Source organism: Acinonyx jubatus, chromosome A2 (genome assembly GCF_027475565.1).
Source record: "Acinonyx jubatus isolate Ajub_Pintada_27869175 chromosome A2, VMU_Ajub_asm_v1.0, whole genome shotgun sequence".
Taxonomy (NCBI): domain Eukaryota; kingdom Metazoa; phylum Chordata; class Mammalia; order Carnivora; family Felidae; genus Acinonyx; species Acinonyx jubatus.
Window position 1 is genome coordinate 6,904,535 of NC_069383.1, and position 12,188 is coordinate 6,916,722.

Below are 12,188 nucleotides of genomic sequence, written 5' to 3' on the forward strand. Positions count from 1 at the left end.
TGGTACTTCAGTAAAAAATATTTTTTAATAGAATTGCCCTGCCAAATGTGCATGTTTGAAATAACTATTTGCACTCAGAGTGTCTTCCAATGCAAAATGTGATTATATTTCCAAAATCCTGCTGGAGGATGCGCTCCGCTAAAACAAGGCAGTCAGACAGCAAAGGGGTACACATAAGATATGGTCTAAGGGGAGCCAACAGGGGGAAGGGGGAAGAGGATGCTTGAGGTTAGACTGAAGGCAGAACCCGGGGTGATTACTGTGCCCCAGGACTAGCGAGCAAGCTGTTCCAAACAGGACAGGTTGAACTTGTAACCAAGGACAAGCAAGGCTCCCTATTCACACCCACCCCTTCCCCTTTCTTCCTGAGGGAACAGGTGGGCTTCTAATGAAAGCCAATGGGCCCATTACTTCAGCATCCACAAGGATGAAGGGAATGACCAGGACTGAATGCTTAGATAATAAAGAAGTATCTTCCCAACAAGAGTGATTGCCCTAACTCTGGTATCTCTCTTTTAGCCAATATTATGGCAAGAACCTTCTGATTCCAATTGATGTCCATGTAAAGAAAACACAAATCTTCAATAAAAGCAATTATTTACCTGTATATAAAGCAAAGAGTATCTCTGGATGTTCTATTTTAGTGGTTCCCTCTGTCTATATGGCAGAGCTCTGACTTAGCCCAGCACCAAGTTCCCTTGATCTGAAACTTACCCACCTTCCTAACTTGAGCTCTGTGTATTGCCGGACCTGGAATCTCTACTGCAGACAGATTAGTGCCATTGCAATCACTTAACATGTCTTGCGTCTTTCCTCCTTCTACACTCTTTCCTCCTTCTACACACCCGACCTTTAGATTCCCTGACTCCGCCTACTTCCTTGTACCTACTCATCAGGTTCCTATTCACATTCCGCCTCTTTCTCTAGGGATTCCCTAACCACGTGGTCCACGCATTTCTCTTTCTCCTGAGCAAGGAAGCCTCTGTATCTCTCATGGAGCTGGAGGTACTCAGGAAACCTATGCTGATTGGCTTATGTTATGACCTCCTTCACCATTACCTACCCCTTCCCCCCACCACATTATATACAAAGTATTTCACAGGCTCTTAACTATTTCATTCCAAATACATTTATTAGTTGTTTCTCATGGGCTTGGTGCATGGTGATCCTAAGATATGGAAAACACTATCACTATTGTCCAGATTAAAATCTCTTGGGAGCTGAGAGACACCAGTAAGTGTAATAATAGAACTGGGTCTAGAGAAAAGGGAGATAGGAGTGAGCACTTCCATGGACAAGGCAGAAGGGGCAGGAACCAGAAATGCTGAGGCAATAACTATACACACAATAAATACCCCTATGTGGCAGCACTAAAAATACAGTCTCCCAGAGGGCACATGGGGTGTCAGACTGCGAGCTCCAGAGCATTCATAACCTCTAGCAAAAGGGATCCTGTAGCAACGCTACTTTATGAGTCATTCATTCCAAAAATACTGAGAACTTATTAAATGCCACACGCTGCTCCATTGTCCTAACTGGGGATACAACAGAGAGCAAAGTCAGCACGTGTGAGAATAAATAATTGTGAGAATTTATATAGTGATAAAGGCTGGGAAGAAAATAAAACAGGATAATGGGATAGAGTGATGGCGAAAAGTCTTTGACTTCTTTCCTTTATTCTGCCAGTGACATGTAAGATACCCCCCCACCCAATCCAATAGGCCAAGATTGCTGTTAGTTAACAAATATCACAAAATAGTACCAAAGGAAGATACTATTAACCGACCAAGCTACTACCTCAAGTGGACACCCAGTCTTCCAGCCTTGAGCCCAAAAAAAAAAAAAAAAAGATACTCAGAATGGAACTTTAGCAGACATTGCACCCAGCCTAGTTACTGCCACTCATGTGCAAGACATCTAACACTGCCAGTGTTTGCAGTCGCTTTATTTCGTCTTTGGATAACCTTCCAATTTCCCAGGTTAGAAAACTGATGCATTTGGAAGGGTGAGCATCTTTTGGAGACACCCTACAATCAAGATTAGAATCAAGAGTGAAAGTTCCAGTCCCCAAGGGGGGGGGTTTCATTTAGTGGTTGGGCCTGGACGGGACGTCACATTTCTCCCCTACCTCCCAAATTGTTTGCATTTCTCTCTTCTCCCATTAAATGCTAAGAAAGCCTACAACTAAACAGAATAGTTTGAGATCAACCTCAAATTGCTAATTTCAATTTCCAACAATCCTTCTTCCACATTACACTTTGCTCCCCAAACTCAGGTTTAGTTGAAACTGATCAGGGGATATTCCCTGAGGGTACGGGCCATTTCCTTGACTACTTTGATATCCCCTATAGTGTTTATCGTGAGGCTGGCACATGGTTCACCTTCAATCTTTCTTTAGTTGGGTTCTGTTGAGCTTTGTCTCACACTGTTTACTTGGGTTGTTTCATCTGTTACATAAATGCATCACTGTAGCTTGTGGAGGAGAGGGAGTGTGGAAGAGAGACTTAAGCAAGGGGTAACTTCTTTTGCAACTCATTCCTTCCCAGCCTTTCCAGAAGAAGCTACAGCGTGGAAATAACCTCATTATCTTTTCTCTTTTGTCTCTGGGACAGCGCTTTCAGGCTTGTCCTAGTTATTTTATTTTTTTTAACATTTATTTATTTTTGAGACAGAGAGAGACAGAGCATGAACGGGGGAGGGGCAGAGAGAGAGTGAGACACAGAATCGGAAGCAGGCTCCAGGCCCTGAGCCATCAGCCCAGAGCCCGACGCGGGGCCCGAAGTCACGGACCGCGAGATCGTGACCTGAGCCGAAGTCGGAGGCTTAACCGACTGAGCCACCCAGGCGCCCCTTGTCCTAGTTATTATTAAAGTCAGTAACTCTCTCCCACGGAGAGCTCTTTGCGGAAAGTGGTCTCTTCATGTTTATCCTGTATTCCACCATCTAGCTCACAGTAGACCACAGACCGCATATGTTTATTAAGTGAATTTCTTTTTTAAAAGAACTCAATACACCCTTGAAAACATATGTGGAGGGAATTCCCTCTGTGCCAAAGAAGAAATAAAAATTGGCATCAGGCTGCCAAGAACATCCAGAAAGATCTTAGTCCCAAGAGGCTGCCACGGTCTCCAAGTCAGATGCCTACAACCGAGTTGGTCTTCTGACACTGCCTTTAGCAATCCCGTCAAAGCCACTGAACTCTACCGTCAAGCACTCTCTCCCATCTTTTGTTCCAACTCACAGCCTCCTACCCCAAGCCTGAAGCAAGTTTATGGAATATGCTTCTGGGCAGTGCTCAGATACTCCACGAAGTAGATAAGCCAGTAACTTTTAAGTGGGCAAGAAATATGCCAGATGCCTTCTCTTTTTCCTCTCAGCCCTTTCTTGGGAAGGGGGATCTAGTCAGGGCCAAACCTTCACCCTGCTTCTCGGTAATCCCTACCCCCAGCCTTCCACTACGGTTTTAGCCAGGCTTAAAACATGCTGGGCCTCTTCAAAACTCCCAACAGAGGTGTGGGGAAACAGGAAGCACTTCTGCATCACTACCCTGAGTCGGTCACCCACCCCAGCATCAACCGGGTGGCCACAGGGCAGAGGGCGGCTTGGCCACCGGGAGAGGGAAGGGGGGCCGAGAGGCTGCGCGGGACTCCCGCTCCTCCCCGCCACACCCGCCCGGAGAAGGCCGCCCAAGTGTGGAGAACGAGGCGGCGGGCGAGCGGGCGAGTCGTTCCCTGCAAGGATGGCTCATCTGCGGGGACTCCGCCCATACCGCCCGCCTCGCCGCAGCCCAGGTCAGGGATCTACACGGGAGGGGAGTGGGCGGCCCCAGGGCCCTTCCAGGCCTACCTTCCCCGACTCCCTGGGCTCCATGGCCCTGCTTGAGGTGGCCCGTGCTGACCCCGCCACTGCCTCCAGGCCGCCCCCTCCCCCCGCGGCCTGGCCTGAGGATGCCGCCGCCGCGACCACCTTGGGGACCGGGGCCCCCGGAGGGCAGGACGCCCCGGCGGGGGGGGCGCGCGGCCGAGAACCGGCTCCCCCACGTCGGGAGGGCGGTAGCGCTCCCGATGCCGGGAGAGGCGAGCAGCGCGGACTAGCGCCGTGTCGGGCGAGCCGCTTTACGGCAGCCGCCTGGCCCGAGACGGCGGGGCATCACGGGAAGCGTAGTCCGGCCTAGTTCAGTGGCTCTCAAGCCGCTATTGGCTCCCGAAATGCTGGACCCTGATTGGACGCCGAGCAGCTCGCTCCCTGCCCTTCCCGCCGCGCTTGAGGGTTGAAAGGTGACATCCCCACCACGCTCTCCCAGATCTTGCGTTAAAGGCAAACAGATCTCCCTGGGCTGTGAGAATGCCTGTTCTTGGGTCTGTTCCCTCGCATTTTTAGGACCACTGTCAACCTTGAAGGTTTCAGACTTTATTTAATCAAGGAGGGCAATACTTTTTTTTTTTTTTTTTAACATTTATTCAAAAAGCATCATTGGCTGCCTACCATGTTGCCAGGCACCGTGCAAGGTTTGGGAATACACAGCTGAATGAAACAAAACCGTGCCTTCAAGGAGCTTACAGTCTATTGGGGAAACAGACCAGAAACGGATAACTACAAAATAAAGACACAAGTGCAAGGAGAGAGGTAAGCCCAGGACCCTATGAAAGCACACTTTGTCACCGTTTAGAGTACAGTGGTGGGAGAATATGGGGTGCTTAGGTCAAGGATTTCCTGAGGAAGTGGCACCTGGAGTAAATTAAAGAGTAGGAGTCAGCCATGAGGTGCTATGGAAGGAATTGTGTAACCCCCGAATTTGTATGTAACCCCTATGTGACAATATTTTGATGTGGAGCCTTTGGGAGGTAATTAGGTTTAGATGAGATCATGAGGATGGGGCTCTCATGATGATATTAGTGTCCTTACAAGAAGAGACACCAGAGAGCTTGCTGTCTCTCTGCCAGATGAGGAAACAGTGAGAAGACAGCTATCCGTAAGCCAGGAAGAGAGTTCCCACCATCCTCTTGGCCATGATGGCGTCTTGGTCTTGAACTCCCATTCTCCGGAACAGTGAGAAAATAAATGTCTGCCGTTTAAGCCACCGGGCCTATGGCATTTTGTTATGGTAGCCTGAGCTAAAATAGGAGGGGAACAAGGTGTTGTTAAGAGGGCAGTGGCCATAAGAAATAGCATAAATTAAGCCAGGCAGGTGAGCAAATGGTAGGTGCAGCGTAAGACAGGAAGTTGTGGGAAAAGACATTGGAGAGATACTTGGGGGCTGGACATGGAGGGCATTGTATGCTACCTTAAGGAGTCTGAAATGAGTTTTAAGCGGGTGAATGGTGTGGGCAAATTTGCACTTCAGTTGGATCAGGCATACTGCAGAGTAGAGGATGAATTTAAGGAGGAAAGAAAGAAGTCCAAGCTCTATAAAGATATACTTGCTTTCCTTTCTTCTCTCTCTCTCTCTTTTGTTTTTTGTTTTGTTTTGTTTTGTGAGAGAGAGAGAGTTCGAGGGCAAGTGTGAGCTGCCGCAGAGGGAGAAGGAGAGAGAGAATCTTGAACAGGCTCCACCCCCAGCTTGGAGCCCAAGGTGGGGCTGAGTCTCATGACCATGAGATCATGACCTGAGCCGAAATCAAGAGTCAGACGCTTAACAGATTAAGCCACTCAGGCGCCCCTATTCTCTCATCTTCTTTAAAAGACATTCAGGGCGTCTGGGTGGCTCAGGTTAAGCATCTGACTTTGGCTCAGGCCAAGATCTCACGGTCCGTGAGTTCGAGCCCCACGTCCGACTCTGTGCTGACTCCTCAGAGCCTGGAACCTGCTTCGGATTCTGTGTCTCCCTCGCTCTCTGCCCCTTCCCCGCTCACACTCTGTCTCTTTCTCTCAAAAATAAATAAACATTAAAAAAAAAAAGACATGAAACAGAACATCAGCCGCCTCCATCTTGAGCTCATCTATACTTTCTGATTGGTTATGTTCTTCCCAGCTTTTGTCTTAACTCAGGCAAAGCATCCTGTGATGGGGACCAGAACTAGTCCCTCAAGCAGTAACAAGTGCCCCGAGCCAGCAAGACCCCACGTGACTGACCTCAAGACAGCGATTGACCTTACCTTTGCTGCCCACCTGCATGTACCACCCCCCCCAACTTTTGCCCACATTTTCCCTGTATAAACCCAGAGGTTTTGGAGATAGTCTTTGAAACACTAGTCCGCTGTCTTCCCAGCATTGGCCACACTGAAATACACTCCTTTCTTGTTTCACCACCGCTCATCTCTCTGCCTTTGAACTTTGTCAGCAGCGAGTGACCGAACCTGGTCTGTTTGGGACCCCTGGGGCCAGATACTTTTGCACCCCGGTGCCCTGGTCACAGACCTAAAATTATTTGAAGTCATTGTAACCATATATTATTTCGTTTGTAATATATATGGGTGTAATATATGTAATAAGAATAGGACAAATAATAAAGTGCAGAAATCTTAAGTGTATAACTTGATGTGTTTTTACCTGTGTGCCAGGTAGCCACCACTCAGATCAGAGACAGAAAATCTCCAGCACTCCAGAAAGCCCCCATGTGGCCCTCCCATTATGTATACATAGAAATAAAATGACAGAAAGTAAGGCAGTGATTATTATAAAAGTGTTGGTAAAATCAACTATAAAAATGTTTTCTGTACTTTTACATATGGGTGTTTTAAGTCATAATTTGAAGTTTTGGGTTTTAAAAAAATTTTTTTAATGTTTATTCATTTTTTTGAGAGACACGTAGTGTGAGCAGGGGAGGAGCAGAGAGAGGGGGAGACACAGAATCCGAAGCAGGCTCCAGGCTCAGCTGTCAGCACAGAACCCAAGGCGGGGCTTGAACTCGTGAACCGAGAGATCATGACCTGGGCCAAAGTTGGACGCTTAACCGACCGAGCCACCCAGGCGCCTCTAAGTCATATTTCAAAGTTTTAAATAAAAAATAAAGCAGATATAGTTTATATTTAAAAATTTTTTAATGTTTTATTTGAGAGAGAGAGAGAGAGAGAGAGAGAGACAGAGTGTGAGTGGGGGAGGGGCAGAGAGAGAGGGAGACACAATCCAAAGCAGGCCCCAGGCTTTGAACTGTCAGCACAGAGCCCAATGCGGGACTTGAACTCATAAACCATGAGATCACAATCTGAGCCGAAGTCACATGCCTAACCAACTGAGCCACCCAGGTGCCCCAGTTTATATTTAAAAATTTTATTAGTACATATTGCCATACTGACTGTTAAATATTTTGATTATCACCCCTGAATAGGTCCCAAGTAACCATTTTCCATTATACGACTCTGTGCTCCTGGCCATGGTTCAATGCAGGGGCCAATAAGAATACCTTTTCTAGGGGGCGCCTGGGCGGCTCGGTCGGTTGAGCGTCCGACTTCAGCTCAGGTCATGATCTCACGGTCTGTGAGTTCGAGCCCCGCGTCAGGCTCTGTGCTGACAGCTCAGAGCCTGGAGCCTGTTTCGGATTCTGTGTCTCCCTCTCTCTCTGCCCCTCCCCTGTTCATGCTCTGTCTCTCTCTGTCTCAAAAATAAATAAACATTTAAAAAAAATTTTTTTAAAAATACCTTTTCTAGAAATGTGAGGGAGTTCAATCCATGTGAGTGGACCTATAATATTTGACCTCAGCTCAGGCTGCCATAACAACATAGAGAAATTTGCTTCCCCACAGTTCTGGAGACTGGAAGTCCCAGATCAGGGAGCCAGCATGGTTGGCTTCTGTCCCTGGCTTCTGTCCCTGGCTTATAGGCGGCACCACCTTGCTATGTGCTTATATGACCTCTTCTCTGTGTGTAGTCAGGAGAGAGAGAATGAACTTTCTGGTGTCTTATCTTATAGGGACACTAATCCTATCAGCCTTAACCTTAGTTACCTCTGTATAGGTCCTATTTCCAAATATAGTCACATTGGGGTTTAGGGACTCAACCTAGGAGTTTGGGGGACCACAATTCAGTTCACAGCTTTGTGTGCTTTGAGCTGCCTCCCTCTGGCAGGTGCAGTCCCTGGTAGGAGGAGTCTGTGTTACTGAGGGAAGAAAGAAAGAAGACAGAAGACTCCGGGTGGCCTTCCAATCTCCAGCTCCCAGCTCAGTTATAGCTGTACCTCTCTGTATATACCTTGGAGAGCTGTATTTCTGCCCTTGAGTTATCTCTGTCTCCTTATAACAAATTCTTGTGTAGGGGTTTAAAAGTTAGAGGTGAGGGGCACCTGGATGGCTCAGTCGGTTAAGCTTCTGACTCTTGGTTTGGGCTCAGGTCATGATCTCATGGTTCGTGAATTTGAGCCCCATGTCGGGTTCCAAGCTGCTGGTGCAGAGCCTGCTTGGAATTCTAGCTTCCTCTCTGCCCCTCCCCCGCCTCGTGCTCTCTCTAAATAAATAAATTTTTTAAAAAAATGTTTAAAGTTGGAGGGGAGGTGGTTGAGAAAGGAAGGGTTGGTGATTGAAAACGTTTTCCCATAAAAAGGTACAGAAAGACGGGGCAGTATCTGGAAGGAAGTGTGGGATCCAAATGTAAGACACAAGATCATGTTTCTTTTGTTGGTGGAAAGGAAAATCATGGTTAAGCACAGGTGAGGCAAGGCAAGGAGGCAGGACCACAGGACCAAGGGCTCTTTCCAGGGGTAGGGACACTTCTAGATGACACCCCACGGGAAGAAGGAGAAGACGGAGTCCGTGTAGACTTGTTTGGGAGATTTGCTGAGAGAATCCCCATCTGACATTATCTCAATGAGACAAGGTCATCTCATGAAAATGAAGGGGGTGGGGAAGAAGAGAAGGCATGCATAGTCAGTGCAGAAAAGAGGAAATAGAGTTTATGGGGGAACAATGTGCAGGATGGGCAAATCGAATTAAAGCCCTGTTTGAGGTTTGTGATTACAAATTGAAGGCAAAAACAGACTATCTGCAAAATTCTGTCTGGAAGCAGAGACTTGGGCAGATATTTGAGTTGGAGGATTGCCAGGTATGGAGTATGAATGGCGATAGAAAAGCAAGGTGGGGGGCCTCAGTTGGTTAAACAGCCGGCTCTTAATCTCAGCTCCAGTCATGATCTCATGGTTTGTGGGATCGAGCCCCGCATTGGGCTCTGCACTGACAGCTCCGAGCCTGCTTGGGATCTCTCTCCCCCTCTCTCTCTGCCCCTCCCCTGCTCTCTCTCTCTCTCTCTCTCTCTCTCTCAAAATAAATCAATTTAAAAAGATAGTTTAAAAAAGAAAATCAAGGGATTTAATGGTACTTGCATTGGAGTGATTTATAATGACAGGTGGTTCTCAATTCCAGCTAGGTGCACATAGAATTACCCATGAGGCTTCCAAAGAATCTGATTTAAAGGGTTCAGGATGGGGCCCGAGCACTGGTAGGATCTCAAAAGCTCCCCGGGTGCTTCTAATGTGCAGTTGGTGCTGAGGATGACCATGCAGACCATGAATCCTGAGGGAGAGACAGGAGAGAGCTAATGAAAAGTGAGAACCCGGTGGGCTCAATGAATCTCAAATAAATGATAGCGGTGGGGTACCAGAGCAAGTAAACTGGAATGATAGGAAGTCACGATCCGTAAGTAAATATTTGGAAGTGTTTGAAAATATCTGAGTGGTGAAGGGAAAGGTCATTGGAGGTGAGGGGGTGAGAACTGAATGGATTATCCACACGGACACCGAGTGTCCGTGACAAGGAGTATGACCCATGAGCCGAACTCTTCTCTGGATGACAGGGAATGGCATCTGGAAGCAGGAGAGGGTGGTGTAGGCGGGCAGCGCCGACTACAACCAGCGACGCACAGGAAGAGGGCTCTTTGCGGGAGGAAGAGGCAGAACCGGGCAGCAGAAACAGGGAACCAGAGAACTCCAGACTTTATATTCAACCTGCCGAAGTGCAAACCGAGGCCTGCCCGGTTCACCAGCATGGCAGATTAACAGAAGTCTCCTGGAGGCAGTCCTTGCGCAGGTCAAGGCCGGGGCTCAGACCCACCCTGCCTCCCTCTCTTTTCTGGTCCCCAGATGCAGACTGCACACAAGCTTGCTGCTGATGTCACTTTATTTGGGATATGCTGGTACCAGGGCATGGAGTGGATGGGTGGGCACGGGAGGAGGGGGTCGGTGCCTCTGGGCCCGGCGATCGCACGAGGGGTGGTGGCTGGGCAGCCTCATCCAGCGGGACCGTCAGTGCTTTGAGAAATCACCTCCTGGAGGACAGATAAGGGGGAGATGCACTGGCACAGAGGCAGTGGTCAGGCCGGGAAGGGGTGCAGCCAGAGGGGGAGCAGTGGAGCAAACTGGCAGGAGAGAAGCCCCGCCAGGAAGAAGCCCAGAGAAAGGCGTGCTTTTGCCCTGCGCTCCACCCAGGCGCTGTGAGCGCCCCTGCACCTGTTTCTCACCTGCCACAATGTGGCCTCGGGGACCTATCAAGAACCAGGCACCTGGCAGGCGCTTCACACATGCGCTCCCACCAAGCCCCCCCACCGCCAAATGCCTGTGCACAGTCAGCCAGGTCTCGAAGCTGAGGTCACGGATGCTCAGCAAGGAAGGAAACAGATGAGCTGGGAGGAAGCAGCTGTGACCGACTCCAAACACCCAAGCTTGCGCTGGATTGGAGACGAAGCCAACAAGCAAGCCAAGACGGGGAAGGAAGAGGGTCAGAAGGGGTCAAGAAGGATGAATCCCACGAGGGCCTGAGCTTCGGGAAACGGGGCGCCTTCCTGAAGGCCGGGCCGCGCCCCTGCAGGTGTCCAGCCTAGGTCCCCGTCCCTCCCAGCCCAGCCCCGCCCAGACCCACCCTGGCAGGCGCTGCACTGGCAGCTGCGGATGGCCGGCAGCACCACGGGCTCCGCGTGGCCGTCGGGGCAGCGCAGGTGCAGGACCCGCACGGGGTTCTCGGGGTCCAGGCTGTAGCTGCAGCAGTCGCACTGGCTCTGCAGGTAAGGCTCCTGCGGGAGGGCGTGGCTGAGCTGGGGAGGGGCCACGCGAGTTTGCCCGAGCCACCTCCCTTCGCTCTCTTGGCCTTCCCATCCGGGGTACGGCCAGGGCCCAACACTCCTGGCCAAGCAGGGCAGCGGGGTAGGGAAGGGATGTGTCGCCATCAAGCTCCCGTTTCCCCAAGAAGCCCACCTCCTTCACTGTAAGCCCCAGCCATCTGAGCACGCACCTGCACGGTAAGAATGCTTTTAACTGCTCATCACTGCCTCCTGGCAGCAGGGGAGAGATACGGCCCTACCCCAAGGGGCTTGCTTACCATCCCCTTAGGCGGATCTAATACTTTCTGACGCTGCAAGGTGGGAAGCTCTAAACTGCACAATTGTGATCCTAAGTGCAAAGTGAGTTCTCACTCCAGACCCCTCCTGCTATTCGATTATATAGTAACTACATGAGTGTCACCGAATATTTGATCTAACTTCTGTATAATTCCATTGTAATTTTACTTTTGAAATAGGCACTATATTCAACAGCACCGAGTTACAAAAGATTCAGTTAAAAAAAAAAAACTCTCTGGGGATGAAGAGTACAGCACAGGGAGTATAGTTAATAACACAATACCACTGAATGGCGACTACACTTATTGTGGGGAGCGCTGTGTAATTTACAGAATTGTGGAATCGCTATGTGTGCACCTGAAACTAACATTGCATGTCAATCGTACTTCAGTAAAAACAAATCTCCATCTGATTTCTATCCCTCTATCACTCACTTTTCCTCCCCAGGGGAGGAAAAAAATCTCTTAACCACTCTCCTATGTTTTAACAAATCCAAATATTGTTTGGGAATGGTCTGGGAATACCAGGAGGTACCGGGAGCACCCAGGGGAGCAGAGAGTGGCCAAGCGTTGAGGACTAGGTAGGAAAGCACCTCTGTCTTCCAGGAATAGATGACCCAGGTGGGTCGAGACAGGAGGGAATGGCCACACCATCGGTGAGCTGAGGCAGGGCCAGGACCCTCCCAGGCTAGAACTGGAGGCATAGCTCTCCAGGCTCAGGATGAGGGGAGTCAGGGTGGGCACAGAGCTCCTGACAAGGTCTGCACATGGAGCAGGGCTGGGCCTTCTGGGTCCAAGGAGAGCACGCGCAGGGCAGAGGTCTTCTGGGACGTGCTCATAATATGCCTTGCCAGGAATGTCTGGGACAATGCTGTGTGTAAATGGTCTGTCCTAAAGAACTTGTCCTCACTATATGATGGGCTGTGATTTCAG

General features: G+C 49.5%; 2 protein-coding genes across 2 annotated transcripts in view; both read right to left on the reverse strand.

Annotated features, from left to right (window-relative positions):
• Positions 1–4,146, reverse strand: part of ZNF862 (zinc finger protein 862) — a 37,095-nt gene extending 32,949 nt beyond the window's left edge. The window contains exon 1 of the mRNA XM_027075724.2: positions 3,847–4,146. Within this exon, the coding sequence (XP_026931525.1) occupies positions 3,847–3,870 (24 nt within the window). The 5' untranslated portion in view covers positions 3,871–4,146. The remainder of the gene's footprint in view (positions 1–3,846) is intronic.
• Positions 4,147–10,009: 5,863 nt separating this feature from the next.
• The window catches only part of SSPOP (SCO-spondin), a 55,229-nt gene continuing 53,050 nt past the window's right edge, over positions 10,010–12,188 (reverse strand). Inside the window, exons 103-104 of the mRNA XM_053217781.1 lie at positions 10,782–10,932; positions 10,010–10,191 (exon numbers count right to left, since the gene is read on the reverse strand). Coding sequence (XP_053073756.1) covers positions 10,169–10,191; positions 10,782–10,932 — 174 coding nt within the window. The 3' untranslated portion in view covers positions 10,010–10,168. The remainder of the gene's footprint in view (positions 10,192–10,781; positions 10,933–12,188) is intronic.